The sequence below is a fragment of the Chiloscyllium punctatum genome, chromosome 1 (assembly GCF_047496795.1).
Source record: "Chiloscyllium punctatum isolate Juve2018m chromosome 1, sChiPun1.3, whole genome shotgun sequence".
In the NCBI taxonomy this organism is placed as follows: domain Eukaryota; kingdom Metazoa; phylum Chordata; class Chondrichthyes; order Orectolobiformes; family Hemiscylliidae; genus Chiloscyllium; species Chiloscyllium punctatum.
In genome coordinates, this window is record NC_092739.1 from 133,504,871 (window position 1) to 133,530,869 (window position 25,999).

Consider the following 25,999-nt stretch of genomic DNA (forward strand, 5'->3'; position numbering starts at 1 on the left):
TTGTATTCATTCACCATTTAAAACAACATGGCATATCCTCCATTTTACCATTATAATCAATCCAGCGGATCAACAATGGCTCAATGAAGTGTGCAGAATCGCCTGCGAAAGTAGTATGAGGCATACGTAAAAATAAGGTGTCAACCTGGTGAAGCTGCAACATCGGATTACCTGTATGCTAAACAGTAGAAGCAGTGTACAATAAACGGGGAAAAGCAGTTTCACAACCAATTGATCAACAACCAGCTCTGTAGTTCTGCCATTTCCAATTATAAAAGGTAGTGGACAGTTAAATGACTCACTATAGGTGGAGGCTCCACAAATTTTGCCATCATCAATGATATAGGAGCACTGCACATCTAGTGCAAAAACATAGAGCAGTAATTGACCAATACTTCAACCTCTCGTGTCATCAGCACAGTGATGGAAAGAGTTCTTGATAATTCGATGGGGAAAGGGGTAGCCTGCTCACTGACACTAGGGCCACTCTGCTCCTAACCTTACTAAAGCATTGGTTCAAACATGGACTAAAGAACTGAACTCCAGTGACAAGGAGAGAATGACTGTACTTAATATGAAGGCACCACTTGACTGAGTGCGGCATCAAGGAACCCAAGGAAAACTAGATTCAGTAGAAATCTGCTGGGGTTGGGGCAGGTATAGTGATGGTTGGAAGCTCCCCACATGTTTGGAGTCCTACCTGATACAAAGAAAGGTAATTAAGGTCGTTTGAGGTCAATTATCTTACCCCCCCCCCCCCTCCCCATATGACTGCAGGATTTCTTCAGGGTAGTGTCCTAGGCCTACTCATTATACAGCTGCAAGAGTTCAACGCTGTTTGCAACTCCCATATTGAAGCAGTCAGTATCCATATGCAGCAAGATGTGGACATTCTTGAGCTTATGTGAGTAACAGTTGTGCTACACCAGTGGCAGGCAGTGACATTCTGTCTCACTGGAGACTATAACGATCATTCCATGATGTTCAACACTGTTACCAATGCTGAATCTCCCAATATCAAAATCCTGGCTTTGCCATTGACCAGAATCTGAATCAACCAGCTGTAAAATGCTGTGCTACAAGAGCAAATTAGTATCTAGGAATTTTGCAGCAAATAGCTTGCTCACTGTGACCACACAACACCTATATGGCACAAGCAAAGAGCGTGATGAAATACTGTCCACTTGCCTGGATGGGGACAGCTCCAACAACGCTCAATGGTTGACACTGTTCAGGGTAATGCAGCACAGTGGCAAGCAACAGTGTGTACTGCCTTCATGATAGACTGCTGTAACTACTTAGGCTTCTTTGACAACACCTTTACAAATCTGGGGCCTCTACCACCTAAAAGCACAAGGACAGCAAACCTACCAGAGCATTATCACCTGTAATCTCGCCTCCAAATCATGCAACATCCTTGGAACCGTGTCACTGCTCCTTTTATTGTCATTGGGTCAAAATCGTGAACTTATTTCATAACCCACTGAGTACACCTACATTACCTAGGGCTGCAGCAATTCAAAATTAGGGTGGCATCGCAGCTTAGTGGTTAGCACTGCTGCCTCTCAACACCAGGGACCCGAGTTCGATTCACACCTTGAGTGACTGCCTGTGTGGAGTTTGCGCATTCTCCCCGTGCTTGCGTGGGTTTCCTCTGGGTGCTTCGGTTTCCTCCCACAATCCAAAGATGTGCAGGTCGGGTGGATTGACCATGCTAAATTGCCCATAGTGTTAGGTGCATTAGTCAGGGGTAAATGTAGGGAAATGTGTCTGGATGTGTTACATTTTGGAGGGTCGGTGTAGACTTGTTGGGCCAAAGGGCCTATTTCCATACTGTAGGCAATCTAATCTAAAAAATGGCAGTTTGTCAATTTTCTCGAGGTCAGTTAGGAATGGGCATTAAATGACCAGCCATTGATGACCACTTCTCATAAACAAATACAAAACATATTGAGACTGGACATTACTTTTGCTGTGCTATCAAATTAAAATTATTTGAAATTCTAACTCCTGTTCCAATGCATGTTCAAGCAGTTGTCTGTCTGTGTAACTGATACATGTGTATCACCTGTTGCTGAGCGTTCACATAACCTACGTTATTTAAAACAACTGTCAGCAGAGTTTAGTTTGGAATGGAATAAAGACATGGGCACACCTTAGGGAAACTGATCCAGCTAGACCACGTTTATTTACAATTAAAGTATCTTTACACAGCTAACTGGAGGCCAATATTTTCTCCAAGCGACATGTTTGCAACAATGTATATTTAATATGTGCTTCTAATATAATAAAATGTACCAAGGTGTTAAGTTCTTTGACCTGAGATTCTTTACACACTTGATGCAACTGCAATATGCCAACTTCTGTGAATAACAGCCAAAATATGATTAAGCACATACAGTACAAGCTGTGGCGAAACTCTTAACACTCTTCATCATGCTTGTGAAGCGTGTTGAGAGGTCTCCCTGAACAAAGGAAACAATTCTTCCTTTATACAAATTTTTTACATTGCAGGCAGTAATGCCCACAAGACAATCCCCAGCCACTCCCTAACAGTCACATGCCACTCAAGACGCAATGCAGTGACCTAATCATCTCCAGAAACAATATAATGTAAGTCATCCCTTAATGGCCAAATCTGTTGCAAATCATTTTTTTAATTACGGGACATACAAATTCCAACTGTAATGTTCTTATTGATTTTGAATAGGATGATGATGTAAATGTAAATAATCTCTGAATAATAGCAGATGGCCATGTAAGTGGCCCCGACTGGCAAGGGATGGGAATGTAAATTCACTTACATTCTACCTGTAAAACAGAGACATCCCACTCTGCCCCCCAGGGGATTCAATTTCTTGCAAGTCAACAGTGCAAATTAACTCTTTAATATCTCAAAGTTATCTCACCTGAAGGGGAAAGGACTAGAATATTTAAGGTATATTGAACATTTGCCTATAAATGTTTTGGCACAGATAATAAGAGCAGGGAAGTTGTGTTGGAGCTGTATAGGAGTTTGATTAGGCTACAGTTGGAGTACTTTGTGCAGTTCTCGTCACTGCACTATAGGAAAAAAATGATTTGTACTGGAAGGGGTGCAAATGACATTCACCAGGATGTTGCCTGAGATGGGGACTTAAGTATGCTGTCGAGAGTGTGCTCTGGAAAAGCACAGCTGGTCAGGCCTCACTTCCTGATGAAGGGCTTTTGCCCAAAACGTCAAATCTCCTCCTCAGGTGCAACCTCACTTGCTGTGCTTTTCCAGCACCACACTCTCGACTCTGCTCTCCAGCATCTGCAGTCCTCACTCTCTCATTTTTAAATTTGCTGGTGGACTGAGAAAGTTAGTTTGGTAAAGGGTCTCAAGAAAAGGAATTTGAGGAATGTTTGTGAGATTTTGTTTTGGAGCAAGTTGTGGTAGAGCCACTAGGAAACAGGCAAGACTGGACTTGATAATGTGTAATGAAGCAGGCTTGATTACAGAAATAAAAGTGAAAGACCTGTAATGGTAGTGACCATAATATAATCGAATTCAGCCTGCAGGTTGAGAGGGAAGAGTTTGAATCAGATGTAATGGTATTACAGTTGAGGAAAGGTAACTACAAAGACATGAGGAAAGAGCAGGTCAGAGTTGGTTGGAAGGAGAGCCTAGCAGGGAAGATGGTGGAGCAACAATGGCAGGAGTTTCTGGGTATAACTCAGGAGGCACAGCAGAAGTTCATCCTGAGGAAGGAGAAACAAGCTAAGGGGAGGATGAGGCAACCATGGTTGACAAGGCAAATCAGGGACAGCATAAAAGCAAAAGAAAAAACAGACAATGTGATGAAGATTAACCTTCAAAAATCCAGCAGAGGGTAATGAAAAAGCAATAAGAGGGGAAAAGATGGAATGTAAGCCAGCTCGTAAGATAAAACAAGATTGCAAGAGGTTTTTTTGGACATATAAAAGGTTAGAGAGAGGCAAGAGTGAACATTGGACTACTGGAAAATAAAGCTGGAGAGGTAGTCATAGGGAGCAAAGAAATGGTGATGGAACTGCATAGGTACTTTGCATCAGTTTTCTCAGTGGAAAACGGTTGCAGCATACCAGAGCTTGAAGTGAGTCAGGGCAGGGGTGAGTGTAGTGGCCATAACCTAAGCAGAAGGTGCTGGGAAGCATGAACGGTCTGAAGGTGGATAAGTCATGGAGTACACTCAGAGTTCTGAAGAAGATGGGTGAGCGAGATTGTAAAAGTATTGGTGATGATCTTTCAGGAAACACTGGAGTCCGGGAGAGTCCCAGGGAACTACAAAATGGCTAATGCACCACCCCTGTTTAAGAAGGGAGGAAGGTAGAAGACAGGAAATATAGGCCAGTTAGCCTGATCTTGGTCATGGATAAAATTTTAGTGTCCTTTCATTAAGAATGAGATTGCCTGTTTACTTGGAAGTGCATGGTAAAATAGGGCTGAGTTAGCACAAACTTCGTCAAGGTGAGGTCATGCCCCACAAGACTGTTAGAATTCTTTGAGGAGGTAACAAGCAATGCAGACAAGGAGACTACAGGTACCCCCACGTTTCAAATGTTCTTTTTACACCACTTCACTTTTACGAAAGACCTACATTAGTATCTGTTTTCACGAATCTGAAGAGGATTTTCGCTTTAACGAAAAATGGTGAAATTTTACCCATAAATCATGCACCTTCAGTTCACATCATTTGTAGCTAATGAAAAGTTTTCTGGGAATGTTGTACTTTCTGATAACGGGGAATACCTGTAAATGGATGAGATCTATTTGGATTTCTGGAAGGATTTTGACAAGGTACCGCACAGGAGTCTGCTAAATAAGATAAGAGTCCATGGTGTTAGGAGCAAGGTACTGACATGAAGAGAGTATTGGCTAACTGGAAGAAGATAGAGAGTTGAGGATAAAGGCGTCTTTTTCAGGACAGCAGCTGGTGACTAGTGGAGTTACGCAGCAATCAGTGTTGGGCCCACAACTATTCACATTATGCATTAACAATTCGGATGTAGGAATTAAGTGCATTGTTGATAAGTTTGCAGATACAAAAAGTTAGGTAGCGGGGCAGGTAGTGTTGAGGAAGTGGAGGCTGCAGAAGGACTTGGATAGGCTAGGCGAGTCTGCAAAGAAGGGCAGATGGAGGATATGGAGGGGAAGGTGTGGGGTTATGCACTGTTGGAGGCAGAATAGAGGCATAGATAATTTTCTAAACTAGGAAAGGCTTTGGAAATCTGAAGCACACAAAGACTTGGGGGTGCTAGTTCAGGATTCTGTTAAGCTTAGCACATAAGTGCAGTTGGCAATTAGGAAGACAAATGCAATGTTAGCATTCATTTCAAGAGGTCTAGAATACAAAAGCAACGATATACAGCCTCAGCTGTATAAGGCTGTAGTCAGACCACTCGGAATATTAAGAGCAATTTTGGTCCCTGTATCTAAGGAATGATGTGCTGGCATTGGAGGGAGTCCCATGGATGAAGAGCTTGTGATCTGAGGAGTGGTTGAGGACTGTAGTTCTGTATTCAATGGTGTTTAAAAGGATGAGAGGGGCTCTGACTAAAACTGGATAGAGTGGATGTGGTTAAGATGCTACCACTAGTAGGAGAGAGTAGGAACCGGGGCATTGAAAGGATGACCCTTTAGACTGAGATGAGAATTGAGATGAAAAGTGAAACTCCTGTTTGGATTCTCGAAAACTGATGTAGGATGCACTTCTTCAGCCAGAGGGTGGTGAATTTGTGAAACTCATTGCTGCAGAAGGCTGTGGAGGCCAGGACATTGGGTGTATTCAAGATAAACACTAGATTCTTGATTCATGAGGGAATCAAAGGTTATGGGGAAAAGAACGGGGTTGAGTTTTTGATTGAATGGTGGAGCAGACTGAATGTTCCAAATTGACTAATTCTGCTCCTGTATCTTGTGATTTTAAGGAACATTTTAGCTATGAAGCAAGTCGAGCAGAGACGGCTGAGAGAGAACCTGATTGAAATGTATAAGATTAAGGGGCATGGACAAGATGGCTAGAAAGCACCTGTTTTCACCCGAGTTGAAGGGTCAGTAACAAGGAGTCATGATTATTAGGTGAATGGCAAAAAATTTAGAAGGAGTTTTTCAACCAGGGAATTGTCCAGGGTATAGTTATGATGTGGAGGAGCCGGTGCTGGACTGAGGTGGATAACGTTAAAAATCACACAACACCAGGTTATAGTCCAACAAGTTTATTTGGAAGCACTAGCTTTTGGAACGCTGCTCCTTCATCAGCAAGCTGTGGAACAAGATCATAAGTCAGAGTTTATACCAAACGATTGGTGTCATGCAACTGAAATGATATATTGAACAAACGTAGATTGCTGTTAAGTCTTTCATCTCTTAGAATGGGTTGCAGGTTTTGGTTCATTCATGTGTAAATCCCAAAACTTCTTTTAAGTCACATTCTCAAGATAAATTAAAGGTGGCATCTCAGTTCAGACAGTGCATTAAAGGTGTGAGGTTAGAGTCTGTATGTATCCCAATCTTGAGTCAGACTGGTTCTATTTCCAAAGTAGGCATTTATAAAATACTACATGGATTGACTGCCTGCAGATTGTGTGCTTTTTGAGCAAAATGGAATGTATCTACAAATATAATTTTGCAAATGTAAATTCACCCCGTAGACTTATATGTGCATGTGCATGCATGAAAGAGTGTGTGTGTGTGTGTGTGTACGTGTGAGACTGTGTGTGTTTGCGTGTGTGCATGCTTGGTAAAGTGTGTGTGTGAGAGAGAGAGAGAGTGTGTGATGAGTATCAGCCTGTGAGAGGGCATGTGCATGGGTGCGCATGTGTATGAGAGAGGGTCTGTGTGAGTGTGAATATGTAAGAGTGTGTGCGTTTGTGTGAGAGTGTATAGTGTAGTGGGGTCACCTGTAATGTGACATGAACCCAAGATCCCTGTTGAGACCATCCTCATGGGTTGTGAACTTGGCTATCAGCCTCTGCTCGGCCACCCTGTTTTGATGCACATTCTGAAGTCGGGATATGCCGCTTACATGGTGGGTGATGTTCCCGTGTGTAGTGGTGGTATCCATGTCAACACTCCGACACATCTTGCAGTGGTTGCTGTCACAGAGTTGTACGGTGTTGTGGTCCATATTGTCCTGAAGGCTGGGCAGTTTTCTGTGAACAATGGACTGTTTAAGGCAATTGTTTAAAGCCGAGAAGTGAAGGCGGAGGCTAGGTCTTGGCGAGGTGCTCATCTCCATCGATAATATGTTGCAGGCTGAGAAGAACATGGCGTAGTTTTTCCGTTCCTGCTAAGTACTGGATAATGAAGGGTACCCTATCATTTGCATCCCTTATCTGTCTCCTGAAGAAGTCATTACTGTTTCTCACTGTGGCACTAGTGATCGATGAGTTGAGCATCATACCTTGCTCTTATGAGGGCATCCTTGAGCACTTTCAGGTGTCCATCACATTCCTCCTCACCTGTGTGTGTGTAGGGCTTGTCTGTAGGGGATGACTGTTTTAATATGTTTAGGGTGGAAGCTAGAAAGTGCAGTATCGTAAGGTTATCCATGGGTTTGCAGTAGAGTAAGGTACTGATATGCCCATCATTGATGGAGCTGTATGTGTCCAAGAATGAGACAGATACTAAAGAGTAGTCCATGGTAAATCTGATGGTGGGATGAAACTTGTTGATATCACTGTGTAGTTGTTTCAATGACTCCTCACTATGGGTCCAAAGGAATAAAATGATGTCGGTGTATCTGGTGCGTATTGCTGGTTGGAGGTCCTGTGCAGAAAAGAAGTCTTGTTTGAACCTGTGCATGAAAGTGTTGGCATATTGGGGTGCAGATTTGGTCCCCATGGCTGTTCTGTGTCTGGATGAAGAACTGGCTGTCAAAGATGAAAACATTATGATCGAGGATGAAGCGGATGAGTTGCCAGGTGGTGCTTGGTGATTGTCAGTTGTTGGTATTGAGTACTGAGGCTGTTGCAGCGATGCCATCATCATGGGGGATGTTAGAGTGGAGTGCTGAAACGACTATTGTGATGAGGACTGTTCCCGGTTTGGCTAGTCCATGGGTGCTGAGTTTCTGTAAGAAATCTGTAGTGCTGCGACAGAAGCTCGGGGTCCCCTGCACAATGGGTGTCAAGATACCCTCGACATAACCAGAGTTCTCTCACAGGGTCCCATTACCTGATGTGATGGCATGTCTAGGTGTGTTGGCTTTGTACAGGGCGAGCCTTGTATCCATGGAATTGTTTTCTGTGGTTTCAGTTACCTGCAGTTTACCGCAACCCGAACATATTATAGAGAAGTTTCCAGAACCAGGGACCAGGGAGCTGCTGAAAAGATAGGTTTCCTATTTAAATGAATGGGTTCGCTTCAATCCGTGGCTTCAGGTTTCTGTGATAGGTCTTCGAAGGTATCCCAGCGCGTATGGGGGCACTACTGTATATCTTCGGAAGGCACTACGAGTCGTCTATTCAAGAAGTACATGGGATGAGAGTACGTATATTTGAGGTGGGTTTGTCATCCCATTCCCGCCTCAGTCAAAGCAAAACACTCAGAGACACAGTATGGCTTTACCTCCTTCATCTTTATTCTAGGCTCTGGAGGGAGAGAGAACAATCGCCCATGTGCACAGAGACATGAGTTCTTGGTCTTCTCTCGAACAACAGTTTTTTAATGAATTTTGTAGTCATTTTACAGGGAGAAGCATCCAGATAAGGCAACATGCATATTGATTGGGTGACCGTTACAATTAGTGAGTGTCAGTAGTAAAGATTAAGCCATCTGGCATTATACAATGAATAATGGCTTCAAATAATGAAGGCTTTTCACCCTGTTAATTGACTTTACATACTGAATGCTTCTTCATCTTGTAAAATGGCTTTACATAATGAATGCTTTTCCACCTTGTTAAACCACTACCCTTGCCTCCAGCACCTCATTGTTTATTGCAAATTCTTATCTGATCTGAGTCATGCTTAGCTGAACCTTTGTTTCACAACAATCAAAACTTAACTCTTTCCTTACCTGCTCATACCCTATATACATTCTCATTCCCTTCTTTTATCATTTCATATTAAGCAATGGCATTTCCAGCTTTCATAAGAGCCTGACCGCCAGTATTTAAGCAAGTTATTGATACAATGATTATAACAACAAAGATTACTAGTCTGTTACAGTAAATAGAATTTGAAGAATCCTCACATGTGGAAAAAAATCAGCAGTAAAGTTCTTAAATCCTTATTCCTTAGTGACCACTCCGTCCCCTCCAAGTCAAGTGGAAAAGAGTCAATTCTCCAAAATCTCCTTCAGTAAAGTCCAACCTGAAAACAATGTTCAGTCTGTCCTTGCACACCACTCCATGGAGAAATCTGAATTCTGGGATAAGGGCGATTAGATACTTAACAAAACTGACGAGACTTCCATCCTTCCAAAGATGCTTCAGATGGAGGATTCCAGCACATCTGAGTGTGCAGCAGCAGGCTGGGTGAGTGCAGCATTCTTTGCTGCTTCTGCTCCTGTTCTGCTGTTAAATGTAACAAAGCCAATTGGCTGCTGTGATGTTAGCTTGATCAGTGAGCCTTCATATCCCTTAAATGATCGAAAGGCAAGGTAAAGCTCACATGGTTTAATATCTGTAGGAAGGCAACTGACAAAAAGCACACCGACCTCCTCTTCACTGTTGTTAGTTTCTTCATTTTTCATGCTCATTACTGGGGAGCTGATTTAATCCGTTGGATCAGGCTGGGGAGAGGCTGGCAATGGTCCGAAGGCATGCTTTATCTGTGAACAGAGAAACTCTAGAGACGATGTTAACTGCAGAAAGTATCTGCATTTCCTCTCTCATTCCTTCCTTACCAAGGTGGTTATCAGTATGACGACAGTCACACATTTAACTACACTAAATTGTGTCTGCTTATTTCAACATTCTTTGAATTCTTGAAGTCTGTTACTCTGTTCACAATTTGTGACATTATCAAGTTTTATCCAATCCATAAACTTCTAAATTGTGCTGCCTAAACAATTCCATCCATTATAAACCACAATCAATGGTACTAAAATCAAATCCTCTGGGGACCCCATTCAGGTTATTCAAATCATTTTTCTTTAACAAATTAATACTTGGCTAATGTGAAAGCTGTCAGGAAAAGTATTTCAAAAATCTGGAACAGCAAGAAAATAACAAAATGTTTCCTGTGCTTTAGCAATTGAAGAGTCAGTTTCAGTTCAGGTTTAAGTTGCAAATATTCATGGGAAACAAATGCTGAATATTTTAAAATATGTTCTCCAAATGAAACTTCCCACATGAAACAGTTGGAGTTACAATGGCAGCTTTGGTAGAGATTAGCATGCTTTGAATTTGCAATATGAAGGGGGGGGCAATCGAGTCTTAACAATAATTGAAAGAATTTGAACAGCTCAGCCTCAAGGTCTAATATGCTCAAGAAAATCTTAACAAAACATCAAACTCAAAATGCACTCTTCTTTTTGTGAACACGCTACACAACAGCAGCAAAGATATTATAATACAGTACTTGAATCTGGTAAAGCATGACCACTGACCCAACTTTTTTTTAAACGGGCATTGTAGAATTTCAAGCAAATCAAGGGTTCAAGGCACTCAATCAATTTGTTTTAAGGTCACAAGTTTGATAATTTTAAAAAGGACCTGATGTTGTACATTTTCAATCTATAAGCAAAATCTGCCCTATTACATTGAATTGATATCCTGATTCAAATAAGGTAAAACAGGTACTTAAAAGATTTTCGGAACCAGTATTTTAACAAATCAACATATTTAAATATTAAACACTCTCAGCATGGCACAATTTACATTGAAACTGCCTTTTCTGACCCAAGTATTAGTACAACCACAATTTCAGCATTTCTCTTTTTTTCTCACATCCTCTCGATGAAACTACACTTATGAAAAGAGAAAGCCTTTGCAGCGGACCACATGGCACCACAGTCTAAACCACTCTCTTCCCCCAGAGCAAAGATTCACAGACCCTCAAATTTCACCTCCTTTTCTTGTAAACTCGTGCAACCTGACAACATTCCCACATCTCACCCTCAATTCTTTAACCCCTTTCTTGTTTTACTGCTGACAGGGGCTCAAATCTCAATCAAACATAGAGAACTCGAACCGCAATCAAACATAGAGAACTTGAATCCCACTTAAACACAGAACTCAAGCCCCTGTTTGTCAGCAGGTCAGGAGCTCAAACCTCAATTTAACCCAGGGGACTTGAACCTCAAAATAGCGTGGAGGACTTGAACCTCAATTAAACCCACCCAGGGGACATGAACCCCAAAACAGCACAGAGGACTCGAATCTTGCTTAAACCCAGGGTACTTGAATCACAGTTAATCTCCCCTCCTGCCCACCAATATAGCACAGAGGACTCAAACCTCTGTTCGTCAGTGTGCTTATGAAACTGTGTCTCTCAACTGAACTAATTACCATTTGAGGCGTCCGTAGAATACAGAGCGATTGAACAAGGGGACCATTTCTAACAAACAGGAATATCGAAAGGGACCATGGTTTAAAACCTTACCTTGTGGGCGCGTCTGTTTCGCGATATCAATGTTGCAGGCAATTGCTGACACTGCCCGATCATAACTATTCGTTTGGATCCTGCTAGATCCTGCCAATTCCCCTGTATTGTCATCCTGTTCCCGCCTCAGTCAAAGCAAAACACTCAGAGACACAGTATGGCTTTACCTCCTTCATCCTTATTCCAGGCTCTGGAGGGAGAAAGAACGATCGCCCATGTGCACAGAGACATGATTTCTTGGTCTTCTCTCGAACAGCAGTTTCTTGATGAATTTTGTAGTCATTTTACAGGGAGGAGCATCCAGATAAGGCAACATATATATTGATTGGGTGACCATTACAATTAGTGTCAGTAGTAAAGATTAAGCCATCTGGCGTTGTACAATGAATAACTGGCTTCACATAATGAAGGCTTTTCACCTGTTAAATGACTTTACATACTGAATGCTCCTTCATCTTGTTAAATGGCTTTATATAATGAATGCTTTTCCACCTTGTTAAACCACTACCCTTGCCTCCAGCACCTCATTGTTTATTGCAAATTCTTACCTGATCTGAGTCTTGCTTAGCTGAATCTTTGTTTCATAAAACTCAAAACTTAAGTCTTTCACTTTGCTCATACTCCAAACACATTCTCAGGTTGGATTAGTATACCTTTTTGGGCACTATAGACTGCATGGGCCAAGGGCTTCTTTTGGCCAGTATCATTCTATAATTCTTGGAGTGATTAATATTAAATGTAAAGGAAAGAAAACACATAAGGTGACCAAGAGCTTTGTCAAAGTAGTGGGTTACAGTAGCATTTTAAGGGAGGAATGGGGAGGAGCGGCGACATTAAGAATTAGAATTTAAAGCTTAAGTCCTTGGCTTCTGAAGCCATGTCCTCCAGTATTAGAATGAAGGAATCTAGTTGTAAGGCTGCAATTGAGGGTAATCTGTGGGAGTGTTGTCAGGTTGCACGCGTTTACAAAAAGAGTTATGTAATGAAAAATGAGGATTTTAAGATTGAGGTGCTGCTGCAATGGCAGTTATAATGGGACAATGAACAGTTGTTGTAATTGATAGTGGTGAGAAATTAGCACGAATGAACTCACAATCAGTCATCTCTGAGTTTATAGATTTAAATTTCAGGGCAGGGATCCACACTGCAATCCAAAACGACTATTCAGTCCAATATCAAGGAACTGTTTCAAGGAAGATATTATGTTGGAGCTGAAAAACTGGCCTGTCTACCTGCAAAGTCATTGCATTCCATTGTGAGACATTTATCAGGGAAGCGCTTAAAAATCATGGTTTACTGAAGTGTTAATATAAATATTTATGAATGTTCTTTTCACATTGCTATAATGCTATTTCCGCAAGATTGTAAAATATATTGTTCAGTATGTATCAAAATGCTTTAACTTGCTTTGTTTTTGCTTTTATTTAAAGGTGTATTCATTGTTGCTGCCAAACGTACTCCTTTTGGTACATATGGTGGTGTACTGAAGGATCACAGTGCCACAGATTTAGCCACACATGCTGCAAGGGCCGCACTTTCTGCTGGAAAGGTTGACCATGACTTGGTGGACAGCATCATTGTTGGAAACGTAATGCAGGTCAGTATCAGACGGATCACAGTTTTAGAGGTGGAATACTGCAGCTGCTTTGGGTTCTGAGCCTTTTTTTTCAAACATTTCTATCTCTGGACAGGACCTATGGTGATGTTGATGCATGTGCAGAAAACCACTTTGTAATTAAGCTCTTTTCACTCCCTTAATGTATCTACATAACAGATGCATAATTGCTCAAGCATCATTTCAATTATTAATTGAATCCTTTTATCTTTATTCTAGGAACATTGAGGCAATAGTAATGCGTCTATTTAAATTCAACTAACTCAACATGAATTTTTAAAAATATAGACTTGATATTACAGTAGGTTAGAGAATTGATGGCAGATTGCCATCATAGACTGTAGAGGGTCTCTGGTCAAAAACTTTTACACCACAGAAAGATGTCCTTTGGCCCATCATGTTCATACTGGTCATAAAGCACTTATCTACGGTAATCCTGTTTTCTAGCACTTAGCCATTACCTTGTACGCTATAGCGTTTCAAGTATTCACCTACCTAACACATCATATATTCTCTTGCCTTGATAATTCTCCAAAAATGCACAACTTCAAACTTTTCAGGGTTGATTCTTCATTTTTGAGGTCTCCTCCTCTTCTCTGTCTGAGGAAGAGTCATGCCACTACAGATGCTACCAGACCTCCTGAATTTCTCCAATATTCTCCAATAGTTTGTTTTAAAAACTTTTCTTAAGAATTCTCAGATTCAATAATATTGCTGAGCCTTATATTTTGTAAAGTGTTCTCACACTAACCTCAACTGCTTTCACACTTGCAGTATCACTGAAAAGTATTTTATAAATGTACACTTTTGTAATATTTTGTGAGTAATTGGGCGTCTTGCACTCAGGTGGTGTTTACAAAACTTGACTGGGTAAAGTTACTATGAATAATTTAAGGCATTTTATTTAACAGTTATGATTAGATTTCATTGGTTCAATCAATACTGCTTTTAAAATAATATGAATCTAACGTCCTTACCTCAAAGGGTATTTTTATTTAGGCAACCGAGGTTATATACAATCTCTAACTCTGGTGAGAGGCTACCACTGAGTCAAGCTGGAAATATATATTTTTTGAGAGGAGAAATTTTGAATAAACATCTGCAGTGAGAATTTGGGGAAGGCCCTGCCTGTGATGGGGTGAAAATATATTGGATGTTCAGAAGGACTGGAGGAGGTTGCAGAGGTAGCATTGGCCATTGGCGAAGAAGACCCTGTTCAGCAAGATGCGGGTGATGGGGGAGTTGTCTCTGAATTTGGAGCAGGATGTGTGGAGAACATGGACTTTATAGGAGGTGAAGGACAGGAAACTTGAGTGTTGGAAGATTTGAATCTAGAGGTGACTATGGTGGTGAGGACTTCACTAATAAGGAGCAAGAAGAAGGAATGGAGGTTCACTAGTCTTATCAGAATTTCTGAGTATGGTGAAATACAGGCATGTGTACCCTCACCCTATTTGTCCAGCTGATTTCACTCAAGGTCAGCATTGATAAGAGTCTATCATTGATCTTATAATTATATTTTAAGAAACTCTTGTGTGTTTGCTTTATTCCAAAGCCCCCTTCTGATCATACTAGTATTCTTTAGCAAACATATTACTCATTTTGCTGGATCCTCACAGTAAAGACTAAAATGTGCAGTGGTCAATCTAAGAGGTTTTACCTCTTGCTTTTCTAGTGATTCTAAATTTAAAAATTGATGATTAGACTGTTGGGTGGTTATATAAATGCCACTGTCCTTTAATGGCTCAAAACATCATTGGTGAGTCCACACCTGGAGTATTCTGTACAATTTGGTCCTGTTACCTGAGGAGGTAACATTGCAAGGCAATCAGGAACAAGGAGTCATGGTTTTAGGATAAGGGGTAGAAGACTTACAACAGACATGAGGAGAAATGACTTCTCTCAAAGGGTCGTGAATCTGTGGAATTCACTAGTGCTGTATACAAGACAGTCAGTAAATTTAAGGAGGTAAGTTTGAATTAAAAAATTTTTCAATGGGTTGAAGGGTTTTGTAGAGTGGGCAAGCAAGCGAAGTTGAGGCTGAGATGAGGAGAGAGTGAGGACTGCAGATGCTGGAGATCAGAGTTGAGAGTGTGGTGCTGAAAAAGCACAGTAGATCAGGCAGCATCCAAGGAGCAGGAGAATTGGTGTTTTGGGCATAAGCCCTTCAGGAATTTCAGCGCCACATTCTTGAGGCTGAGATGAGGTCAGCAATGATTGCATTAAAATGGCAGAGCAAGCTTTAGGGGCCTAATTGCTTACTCCTAATTCTCACATTCAACTTGTAAAGGAGAATACTGAGAGACAATTAACCTAAGTGAACTAAAAGGATGTTTCTCAATATTGACTATTCTTATCTGTCCTCATTATAAATTTCCCTCTGGTCATGTTGGAAGCAGACATTTTAAAAACTACTTTAACTTCTACTTGCTGCTAATGGTATTATAGAATTATAAGTCAGCAGTGGTGGGTAGAAATGATCTTCCATCCTTTTAAAGTAACCTCCTTCAATGAAACATGCATAACCTCTATTAGACTTTACACTAATTTATTAAAAATAGTGGATTTGATACAAGGTGAAATAAATATTGTTTTTATTAAGAGCTCTCCAGATGCTGCTTATATTGCCAGACATGTTGGACTACAAGTTGGAATTCCAATCCCAGTACCTGCCTTAACTGTAAACAGACTCTGTGGATCTGGTTTCCAGTCAATCGTCTCTGGAGCACAGGTACTGAACAACAGCACTGCATTCTAGATTAGAAGATTAAGCCCAGTTTTTCTCTCTCAACTTATATTATTGTATATGTTATTTTTAATGAAAAGTATTTGTAAGACCTTTGTACTACATGGCTGTTTGTATGTATGTGAGGAATTTAAAAAAAAATTATTCCTTGGCTTTTACTAATGCTATATAATGTGACCAGTAGATCTCGAGGAAGGCTGAGCATCCTCTAGTTTCTCTCTTACAAGGTTTCTTGTAATGAAGTACCCTATTGCTAGTTACAGAACTGGCTCGAAGGTAGAAGACAGTGGGTGGTAGTGGAGTTTTTCAGACTGGAGGCCTGTGACCAGTGGAGTGCCACAAAGATCGGTGCTGGGTCCACTACTTTTTGTCACTTATATAAATGATTTGGATGTGAGCATAAGAGATAGAGTTAGTAAATTTGCAGATGACACCCAAATTGGAGGTGTCGTGGACACCAAAGAAGATTACTTCAGATTACAACGGGATCTTGATCAGATGTGCCAATGGGCTGAGGAGTGGCAGATGGAGTTTAATTTTGATAAATGCAAGGTGCTACATTTTTAGAAAGCAAATCTTAGCAGGACTTGCGCACTTAATGGTAAGGTCCTAGGGAGTATAACTGAACAAAAAGACCTGAGACTGTAGGTTCATGGCTCCTTGAAAGTGGAGTCGCAGGTGGATAGGATAGTGAAGAAGGTGTATGGTATGCTTTCCTTTATTGGTCAGAATGTCAAGTACAGGAGTTGGGAGGTCATGTTGCGGCTGTACAGGACATTGGTTAGGTCAGTTTTGGAATATTGTGTGCAATTCTGACCTCCTTCCTTTGGAAGGATGTTGTGAAACTTGAAAGGGTTCAGAAAAGATTTACAAGGATGTTGCCAGGGTTAGAGGATTTGAGCTTTGGGAGAGGTTGAATAGGCTGGAACATTGGAGGCTGAGGGATGATCGTATAGGGGTTTATAAATTCCTGAGGGGCATGGATAGGATAAATAGATAAAGTCTTTTCCCTGGAGTGGGGGAATCGAGAACTAGAGGGCATAGGTTTAGGATGAGAGGGAAAAGATATAAAAGAGACCTAAGGGGCAACTTTTTCATGCAGAGGGTGGTATATGTATGGAATGAGCTGCCAGAGGAAGTGGTGGAGGCTGGTACAATTGCAATATTTAAAAGGCATCTGGATGGGTATAAGGATAGGAAGGGTTTGGAGGGATATAGGCCGGGTGCTGGCAGGTGGGACTAGATTGGGTTCAGATATTTGGTCAGCATTGATGAGTCGGACTGAAAGATTTGTTTCCATGTTGTACATCTCTGTGACTCTATGAACTCAGAGATTGAAGGGAAGTGGATAGTTCCTCCCTTTTTTTCAGTTACTAAAAGGGATGTGCTGATAAATCTTGCAGAATTTTGAGATACATTTGATAATTGAGCTAAAATCTGTACTTGAATCATCTTGTGATTCATTGGAGGGGTGATGGTGGCTTTTAAATTTTACCTGTCACCCTAAGCCTATGCCCTCTAGTCCTGGACTTTCCCATCCCAGGTAAAAGACCCTGTCTATTTTCCCTGTCCATGCCCCTCATGATTTTATAAACCTCTATAAGGTCACCCCTCAGCCTCCTATGCTCCAAGGAAAACAATCCCGGCCTATTCAGCCTCTCTCTATAGCTCAAACTCTCCAACCCTGTCAATGTCCTTGTAAATCTTTTCTGAATCTTTTCTAGTTTCACAACATCCTTCCTATAGGAGGGAGATCAGAATTGCACACAATATTCCAAAAGTGGCCTAACCATTGTCCTGTACAGCTGCAACATGACCTCCCCACTCCTATACTCAATGCATTGACCAATAAAGGAAAGCATACCAAACGCCGCTTTCATTATCCTATCTACCTGTGACTCCACTTTCAAGGAGCTATGAACCTGCACTCCAAGGTTTCTTTGTTCAGCATCGTTCCCCAGGACCTTACAAGGACCCTCAGTGTATAAGTCCTTTCCTAAAGTGCAGCACCTCACATTTATCTAAATTAAACTGCATTTGCCGGTCCTCTGCTCATTGGCCCATCTGATCAAGATCTCGATGTGTTCTGAGGTAACCTCCTTTGCTGTCCACTACACTTTAAATTTTGGTGTCATCTGCAAACTTACTAACTATACTTCTATGTTCACATCCAAATCATTTATATAAATGGTTAAAAGCAGTGGGCCCAGCACTGATCCTTTTGGCACACCACTGGTCACAGGCCTCCAGCCTGAAAAACAACCCTCCACGACCAGTTCTGTATTCAAACGAGTAGTTCCCCCTGTATTCCATGTGATCTAACCTTGCTAACCAGTATACCATGAGGAACTTTGTCGAACGCCTTACTAAAATCCAAATTGATCACATCCACCACTCTGCCATCATCAATTCTCTTCGTTACTACTTTAGTAAACTCAATCAAATTCCCACGCAGAAAGCCATGTTGACTATCCCTGATCAGTCCTTGCCTTTCTAAGTACTTTTAAATATTAGAGTAATACTGGAAAAGCACAGCAGGTCAGGCAGCATCCGAAGAGCAGGCAAATCAACGTTTCGGGCAAAAGCCCTTCATCAGGAATTATTTTCCTGCTCCTCGGATGCTGTCTGTCCTGATATGCTTTTCCAGGACCACTCTAATCTCCAGCATCCAGCATCTTTTGCCGAAATACATGTAAATGCTAACCCTCCGGATTCCCTCCAACAACTTGCCCACCACCTATGATAGGCTCACCCAGTCTATAGTTACCTGTCTTTTCCTTACACCTTTCTTAAATAGTGGCACAAATCGAATAATGAATGGAAATTAGTCCCATCATAAAGGCATGATTTACTTACCTGTCACTTGCTTACAAAAGCTTTAGGTTATCTCAGGGAATTTATAAATCGCACTACTGAAAAATCAAAATAGTCACACTGTTTATCTCAGCTGAAGTGCACAAACTATCCTTACATGTAGGCAATCTACTACCAAAGTTCAAATACCTCACTATAGTCATTTTTGTGTTTACAAGAAGTAATTAAGAAGGAAAATAGAATTTTAGCTTTTATTGCCAGGGGTTTGGAATTGAAAACTGGGGAAGTCTTGTTACAACTGTACAGAGTGAGGCTGTACCTGGAATACTGTATAGTTTTGGCCCCTGTATTGAAGAAAAAATGTACTGGATTGGCAGGAGTTTCTGGGAGTAATTCAGGAGAGACAGCAAAAATTCATCCCTCGGGGAAAAAGAAGCTTACTAAAATGGAGGACGAGGCAACCATGGCTGACAAGGGAACTCAGGACCAGCATAAAAGCAAAAGAGAAGGCATCTAATGTGGCAAAGGGCAGTGGGAAGCCAGAGGATTGGGAAGTCTAATGAGTCCAAAGAGGTCAACTAAAAAAGAAATAAGGAGAGAGAATATTAAATAGAAGGGTAAGCTAGCCAGTAATATAAAAGAAGATTGCAAGAGTTTCTTTAGATAAATATATATTTAGGGCAAAAGAGAGCCAAAAGTGGACATTGGGCTCCTGGAACATAATGCTGGAGAAGTAGTAATGGGGAACAAAGAAATGGGGGAGGAACTGAACAAGTATTTTGCATCAGTTTTCACAATGGAAGACGTTGCCGGGGGGGTGTGTGCAGGGCAGTGGTGAGTATAGTGGCCATCACCAAGGAGGAGGTGCTGGAAAAACTGAAAAGTCTGAAGGTGGATAAAACACCTGAACCAGATGTTGTCTATCCAAGACTATTGAAGGAGATCGCGGAAGAGATAGTGATGATCTTTCAGGAATCACTGGAGTCAGGAAGGGTCCCAGATGACTGGATAATTGCTAATGTAACCCCCCCCAGTTTAAGATAGGAAATTACAGGCTAATTAACCTGACCTTGGATGCTGTTAAGATTTTGGAATCCGATGTAAAGGATGAGATTTTGAATACTTGGAAGTGCATGGTAAAATAGGGCAATGTCAGCATGAGTTCATCAAGGTCATGCCTGACAAATCTGATGGAATTCTTTGAGAAGGCAACGAGCAGGTTAGACCAAGGAGAGCTAATGGATGTTATCTACTTGGGCTTCCATAAGGCCTTTGACAAGGTGCTATATAGGAGGGTGCAGTGTAAAATTAGAGCTTATGGTGTTAAAGGCAAGTTACTAGCATGGATAGAAGATTGGCTGTTTGCCAGTCAGCCAGAGTGTGGGGGATAAAAGGGTTCTTCTCAGGATGGCAGCCAGAAAATGTGGTGTTCCACAAGGATCAGTATTACATCCAGTTCTGCAAAGTACTGGGCTCATGGTAAGATTCTTGGGAGTGCAGATGAGTAGAGAGATCTCGGTGTCCATGTACACAGATCCCTGAAAGTTGTCATCCAGATTGACGGGGTTGTTAAGAAGGCATACAGTGTTTTGGCCTTTATTAATAGAGGGATTGAGTTCCGGAACCAGGAGGTTATGCTGCAGCTGTACAAAGCTCTGGTACGGCCACACTTGGAGTATTGTGTACAGTTCTGGTCACCACATTATAAGAAGGATGTGGAAGCTTTGGAAAGGGTGCAGAGGAGATTTACTAGGATGTTGCCTGGTATGGAAGGAATGTCTTACGAGGAAAAGCTGAGAAGAAGGTTGAGAGGTGGCCTAATAGAGACATACAAGATAATCAGAGGGTTAGATAGGGTGGGCAGGGAGAGCCTTTTTCCAAGTATGGGGATGGCAAACATGAGGGGACACAACTTTAAAGTGAGGGGAGATAGGTATAAGACAGATGTCAGAGGTAGTTTCTTTACTCAGAGAGTAGTAATGGTATGGAATACTTTGCTTGCATCGGTAATAGATTCGCCAAGTTTAAGTGCATTTAAGTTGTCATTGGGCAGGCAAATGGACGTATGTGGAATAGTGTAGGTGGGATGGGCTTCAGATTAGTATGACAGGGCAGCGCAACATCGTGGGCCGAAGGGCCTGTACTGCGCTATAATGTTCTATGTTCTATATGTTAAGGAACTAAGGGTATTCTGGCTAAGTTTGCAGATGATACAAATATAGGTGATGGGACAGGTAGTGTTGGGGAGGCTGCAGAAGGATTTAGACAGGTTAGGAGAGTAGTTTTACGACTCAGAGGTCGAACCCCTCTTTCAATTAAAACCAAACACCTAGAAAAGCTTGCCTCGCTTCGTAATCTGTTAAAAGTATGAGTGGGTGAAAGAGTACTCCTATTTAAAGAAAAAAAAGTTGTTTTTCTAACTCTAATAGCAAACACTAAACAAAATTATTAACAAACTGAACACTTTAAACTAGTTGCTATGTGACTTTAACTCTATGAAAATGCTGTTCCAATAATACCATTATTAAACATTACATTAACTAAATCTCAAGTCCGCACAGTCTCTGTCTTCTCCACTGTCTTCAATCTTCTGTCTGCTGATCTCCCTGGGTTGTCGTCTTTCTTTTTACTGTGAGTATTTTTTACAGGAAAAGCTCCCTTTTGATAAAAGAGTGCCTTTTTATTTCTTGGAGAGTAAGATATTAGGTGAGCAGTCAGTTCTATGGCAGTTGCTTTGCCATTCAGTGGCAGTTGCTTTGACCAAACTTTTAAAAAGCCCTAGTTTTATACACCAACATTGTTCCCACTCATTAGACTGATGATGTCAATACAGTAAATTCAAACTCAATTGGGTTTTAGCATCCGGGGCATAATTTAAATAAATTTGGTTAAATGTGAATTATTGTCAAAACAGCAACCAAAACTCATGTACCTATTTTGGATCAGCCAGTCTCTTAGCTGTTCTGTTTGGACAGTTATGGCTGTACTTTAAATTTACTTTAAAATTCTGAAAGCACTTTCTATCTTAAAGTGAAAATACACTCTTTCACCTTTGTAAAAGTGGGCAGGGTGGAAAATGGAATACAATGTGGGAAAGTGTGAGGTTATGCACTTTGGTAGGAAGAAGAGAGACAATAACTATTTTCTAAATGGGGATGAAATGCAGAAATCTGAAGTGCAAAGGGACTTGGGATTCCTGATTTAGGATTCTCTTAAGGTAAACTTGTAGGTTGAGTCTGTAGTTAGGAAGGCACATACAATGTTGGCATTTAATTTGAGAGGACTAGAATATAAAAGCAGGGATGTACTTCTGAGGCTCTATAAAGCTCTGATCAGACCACATTTAGAGTATTGTGAGAAATGTTTGGCCCCATACCTCAGGAAGGATGTACTGGCCCTGGAACGGCTCCGGAGGAGGTTACAAGAACGATCCCAGGAATGAAAGACTTAACACATGAGGAACATTTTGAAGACTCTGGCACTATAGTCAATGGACTTTAGAAGGATGAGGGGAGATCTACTTGAAAGCTACAGTATACTGAATGGCCTGGATAGAATGGACCTTGGGAAGATGTTTCCATTTGTAGGACTAGGATGAGACTAGGACTCGAGGCCTAGGTGTAAATGGAAGACCCTTTAGAATGGAGATAAGGGGAAACACCTTCAGTGATGAATCTATGGAATTCATTGCCACAGAAGGCTGTGGAGGATAGGTCATTGAGTATATTTAAGGCAGGGATAAAAGTTCTTGATTGTCAAGGGGGATCAAATGTTATGGGAAGAAAGAAGCAGAATGGCGTTGAGAAACTTATCAGCCATGACCAAAATCGATGGGCTGAATGGCCTAATGTCTGCTCCTATGTCTTATGGTCTTCTGGTCCTTAGAGTATGTTGTCAGTTTTCTAACTTTTCCTGGGAAGCTGTTAAACTTTTACTGAGTCAAATTCCTCTGTAAGGCATAGCAGATGTAGGCCATTCAGCTCACTGAGTCTGCTCTGCCATTTGATGACACCATGGCTGGTAATCCTCAACTGCAATTTTCTGCCTTTTCCTTCATCCTTACTGATCAAAATTCTGTCCACCTCAGCCTTAACTATATTCGATGACCCAGCCTCTGCAGCTGTCCAAGGTAAAGGCAAAGTCACAACCCCCAGAGAAACAAAATTCCTTCTCATCTGTTTTACATGGGCAATCCCTTACTCTGGTCCTAGGCTCTCCCACAATGGGAAATAACCTTTTCTGCATCAACCCTGTCAAGTTCCCTCAATCTTGTATTTTTCAGTAAAGTCATCTTTCATTCTTCTAAACTCCAGTAAATACAAGTTCAACTGCATCTCATACAAAGATCCTTTATACCCAGGATCATCCTAGTGAACCCTCTGAACACTCCAACTTCAATGAAGCATTCTTGATGGTTTTCAGTTTCCTGACCAATTCCCGTAAGAATAGGCTGCTCCAATGACTATCTGGAAATTAGAATCTCTAGACCATAATTGTACCACCGAAATGAATAGTAGGAAACCATTCAATTGCTGGTGTAAACATTGCAAGTCATGAAAAATGATTTAGACCCAGATATATTAAGCCAGAGACGTGGGAACTGAAGTAGGCCATTCAGCATGTCGAATCTGTTCTGTCATTGAATGAGGCTGATCTGATAAATATCAATGCCACTTTCCTGCCTTTCCCCATATCCCTTGATTTCCTTACTAATTAGAAATCTGTCTATCTCAGCTTTGAATATACTTAATAACAGCCCTCTACAGTAAAGATTTCCATGGATTCATTATTCCGAAGATGCACGGTGGCACAGTGGTTAGCACTGCTGCCTCACAGCGCCAGACACCCGGGTTCAATTCCCGCCTCAGGCGGCTGACTGTGTGGAGTTTGCACATTCTCCCCGTGTCTGTGTGGCTTTCCTCCGGGTGCTCTGGTTTCCTCCCACAGTCCAAAGATGTGCAGGTCAGGTGAATTGGCCATGCTAAATTGCCCGTAGTGTTAGGTAAGGAGTAAATGTAGGGGTATAGGTGGATTGCACTTTGGCGGGGCGGTGTGGACTTGTTGGGCCGAAGGGCCTGTTTCCACACTGTAAGTAATCTAATCTAATCTCAATTTCAAATGTCCAACTAGTTTTTGAGATCCTTCCCTCTTGTCCTCGACTCACACATAAGGGGGAATCTATCCTTTCGCCTCTACCCTTTCAAGTCCATTAAGAATATTGTAAGTTTCAATAAGGTCTCATTCTTCTAAATTCCAGTGAGTATAGTGACTTAGGAAATTTTGCACATCCATAAGGACCCTAACCCAACTTCTAACAATGCACTATTGAGAACATATTGTCCGGGTGCATAATGGCCTGGAATGGCAACTGCTCTGCCCAGGACAATAAGAAGCTACAGAAGATGGTGTGCATAGTCCAGACCACCACAGAAGCCAGCTTTGCAGTGGAAACATCCTGACTGACAGTGCTTGCCCAAAGCCTGCAGAATCATAACCTTCCTGAAGTGGCCACAGGCAAAGCAATTGTCAGCAGATTACAGGAAAGCAAAGTGCAGAAATCTTTCAACAAGGTGAATTATTACTTTGCTGCCACATCAGATCAATTGCAATAGACATTCCCAGTGTTTTTTTTTAAACAATATCTTCAAGATGCTCTCTTCAGCTTCGCAAATGTATATTGCCACACCAGGAGGCGATCCACAATATTTTGTTCTTGGACTTTTGCCATACCTTTCACTATGCCCAAATCAAATACTGATATCTTCCCCATGAACTAAAGTGTGATTTTGTACACCACATGATATGCCCAGAATGAATAATAAACTTTTGCAGGATGTGGGTATTGCAGGATTTATTGTCTATCCCTAACCGCCCTGGACAAGGTGATTGTGAGGTGCCTTGTTGAACCACTACAGTCCATGTGGTGTAGGTACATTCATTATGCTCCTAGAAGGGAGTTCCAGAAAGGGATAACAATATAGTCCCAGGCTGGTGTGTGGAGTGGAGGTGAACTTGCACATGGTGGTATTTTCACACATCTGCTGCCCTTGTCATGGGTTTTGAAGGTGGGAAGAAGCCATGGTAAGTTGTTGAAGTGTATTCTGTAGATGGTATAACGTACTGTCACTGTGCATCAGTGATGGAGGGAGTGACTGCAGGAGGTGTTTGTTCCTCCCCACCAACATCTTGCAAGCAAGCAGCGAGTATTCTGTCATACATCTAATCTGCACCTTTCAGAAATCAAATAGTTTATTACTTGTCATAGAATTCATAGCCTCGGACCTGCTCTTATCGTCATTTTATTTATACAGATGGTGCAATTCAGTTTCTGGCCAACAGTAACCCCCAAAATGTTGAAAGTGGGACATTCAGCTTTGATAATATCATTGAATGTCACATCGAGTTTTTCTTCTTGGAAATGACCTTTGTCTGGTACATGTGTGACACAAATATTACTTATTACTCATCATCCCAAGCCTGAATTTTGCCTAAGCCTTGCTGCAAATGGACACGGACTGCTTTAATATCCGAGGAGTCATGAATAGTGCAAAATATTACACATAAAGATAAGTGAACACCCTTACTTCTGACCTGATTGGGGAGAAGGTGCTGCTCCTAGTCCTGCCCCAGCCCTCAACCACAGTAAAGTGGCTCCTCCTCTGATCACAGACTTCCCTTTTACATCCCTCTACTTCCCCTAAGTCTGTAGGTATTGCTCTTTGCTCATGATGTTTTGATTTGGAGGGCATCAGCCTGAAATGCTAATTTTGTTTTTCTCTCTACAGACGCTGCCAGACTTGCTGAGGATTTTTAGCATTTTACATTTTAGTTCAAACTGTTATTAACTGCCCGTCCATAAAATTTGTCTGTGTCTGTGTAACATCAGATATTACTCAATTGTATTGAGGCTATTCAGCCCAATGGATCCAAATGCTTCACATGTTTTATCTAATTTCATCAGTACATTCTTCTGCTCCTTTCTTCAGGATCCCCATGGTCTAACCAAGATTATGCATTTAAAATATCCTTTTGCTTTTCATTTCTATCCCTTAAAATGAAACTCTGTTTTGTTTTTGTTTTGATTGCTTTATCCTCTCTACTCAGTGATTTATATATCTTTTCCTGTACTTCTCTGACATTTTGTCATAACACTACAATTAACGTTTTACAACATTTACAAATTAATGAACTGAAATAATTACATTTGAGCTGCTGTAAGTATCTTAAAGTTTTTTAATATTTGCATTATGAATATTTTAGAGGTTTCTAAT

At 41.3% G+C, this 25,999-nt stretch overlaps 1 protein-coding gene across 1 annotated transcript in view; it reads left to right on the top strand.

The window, feature by feature from the left end:
• Window positions 1-25,999, top strand: part of acaa2 (acetyl-CoA acyltransferase 2) — a 64,058-nt gene that overhangs the window by 11,627 nt on the left and 26,432 nt on the right. Inside the window, exons 2-3 of the mRNA XM_072574464.1 lie at window positions 12,984-13,150; window positions 15,771-15,899. Coding sequence (XP_072430565.1) covers window positions 12,984-13,150; window positions 15,771-15,899 — 296 coding nt within the window. The remainder of the gene's footprint in view (window positions 1-12,983; window positions 13,151-15,770; window positions 15,900-25,999) is intronic.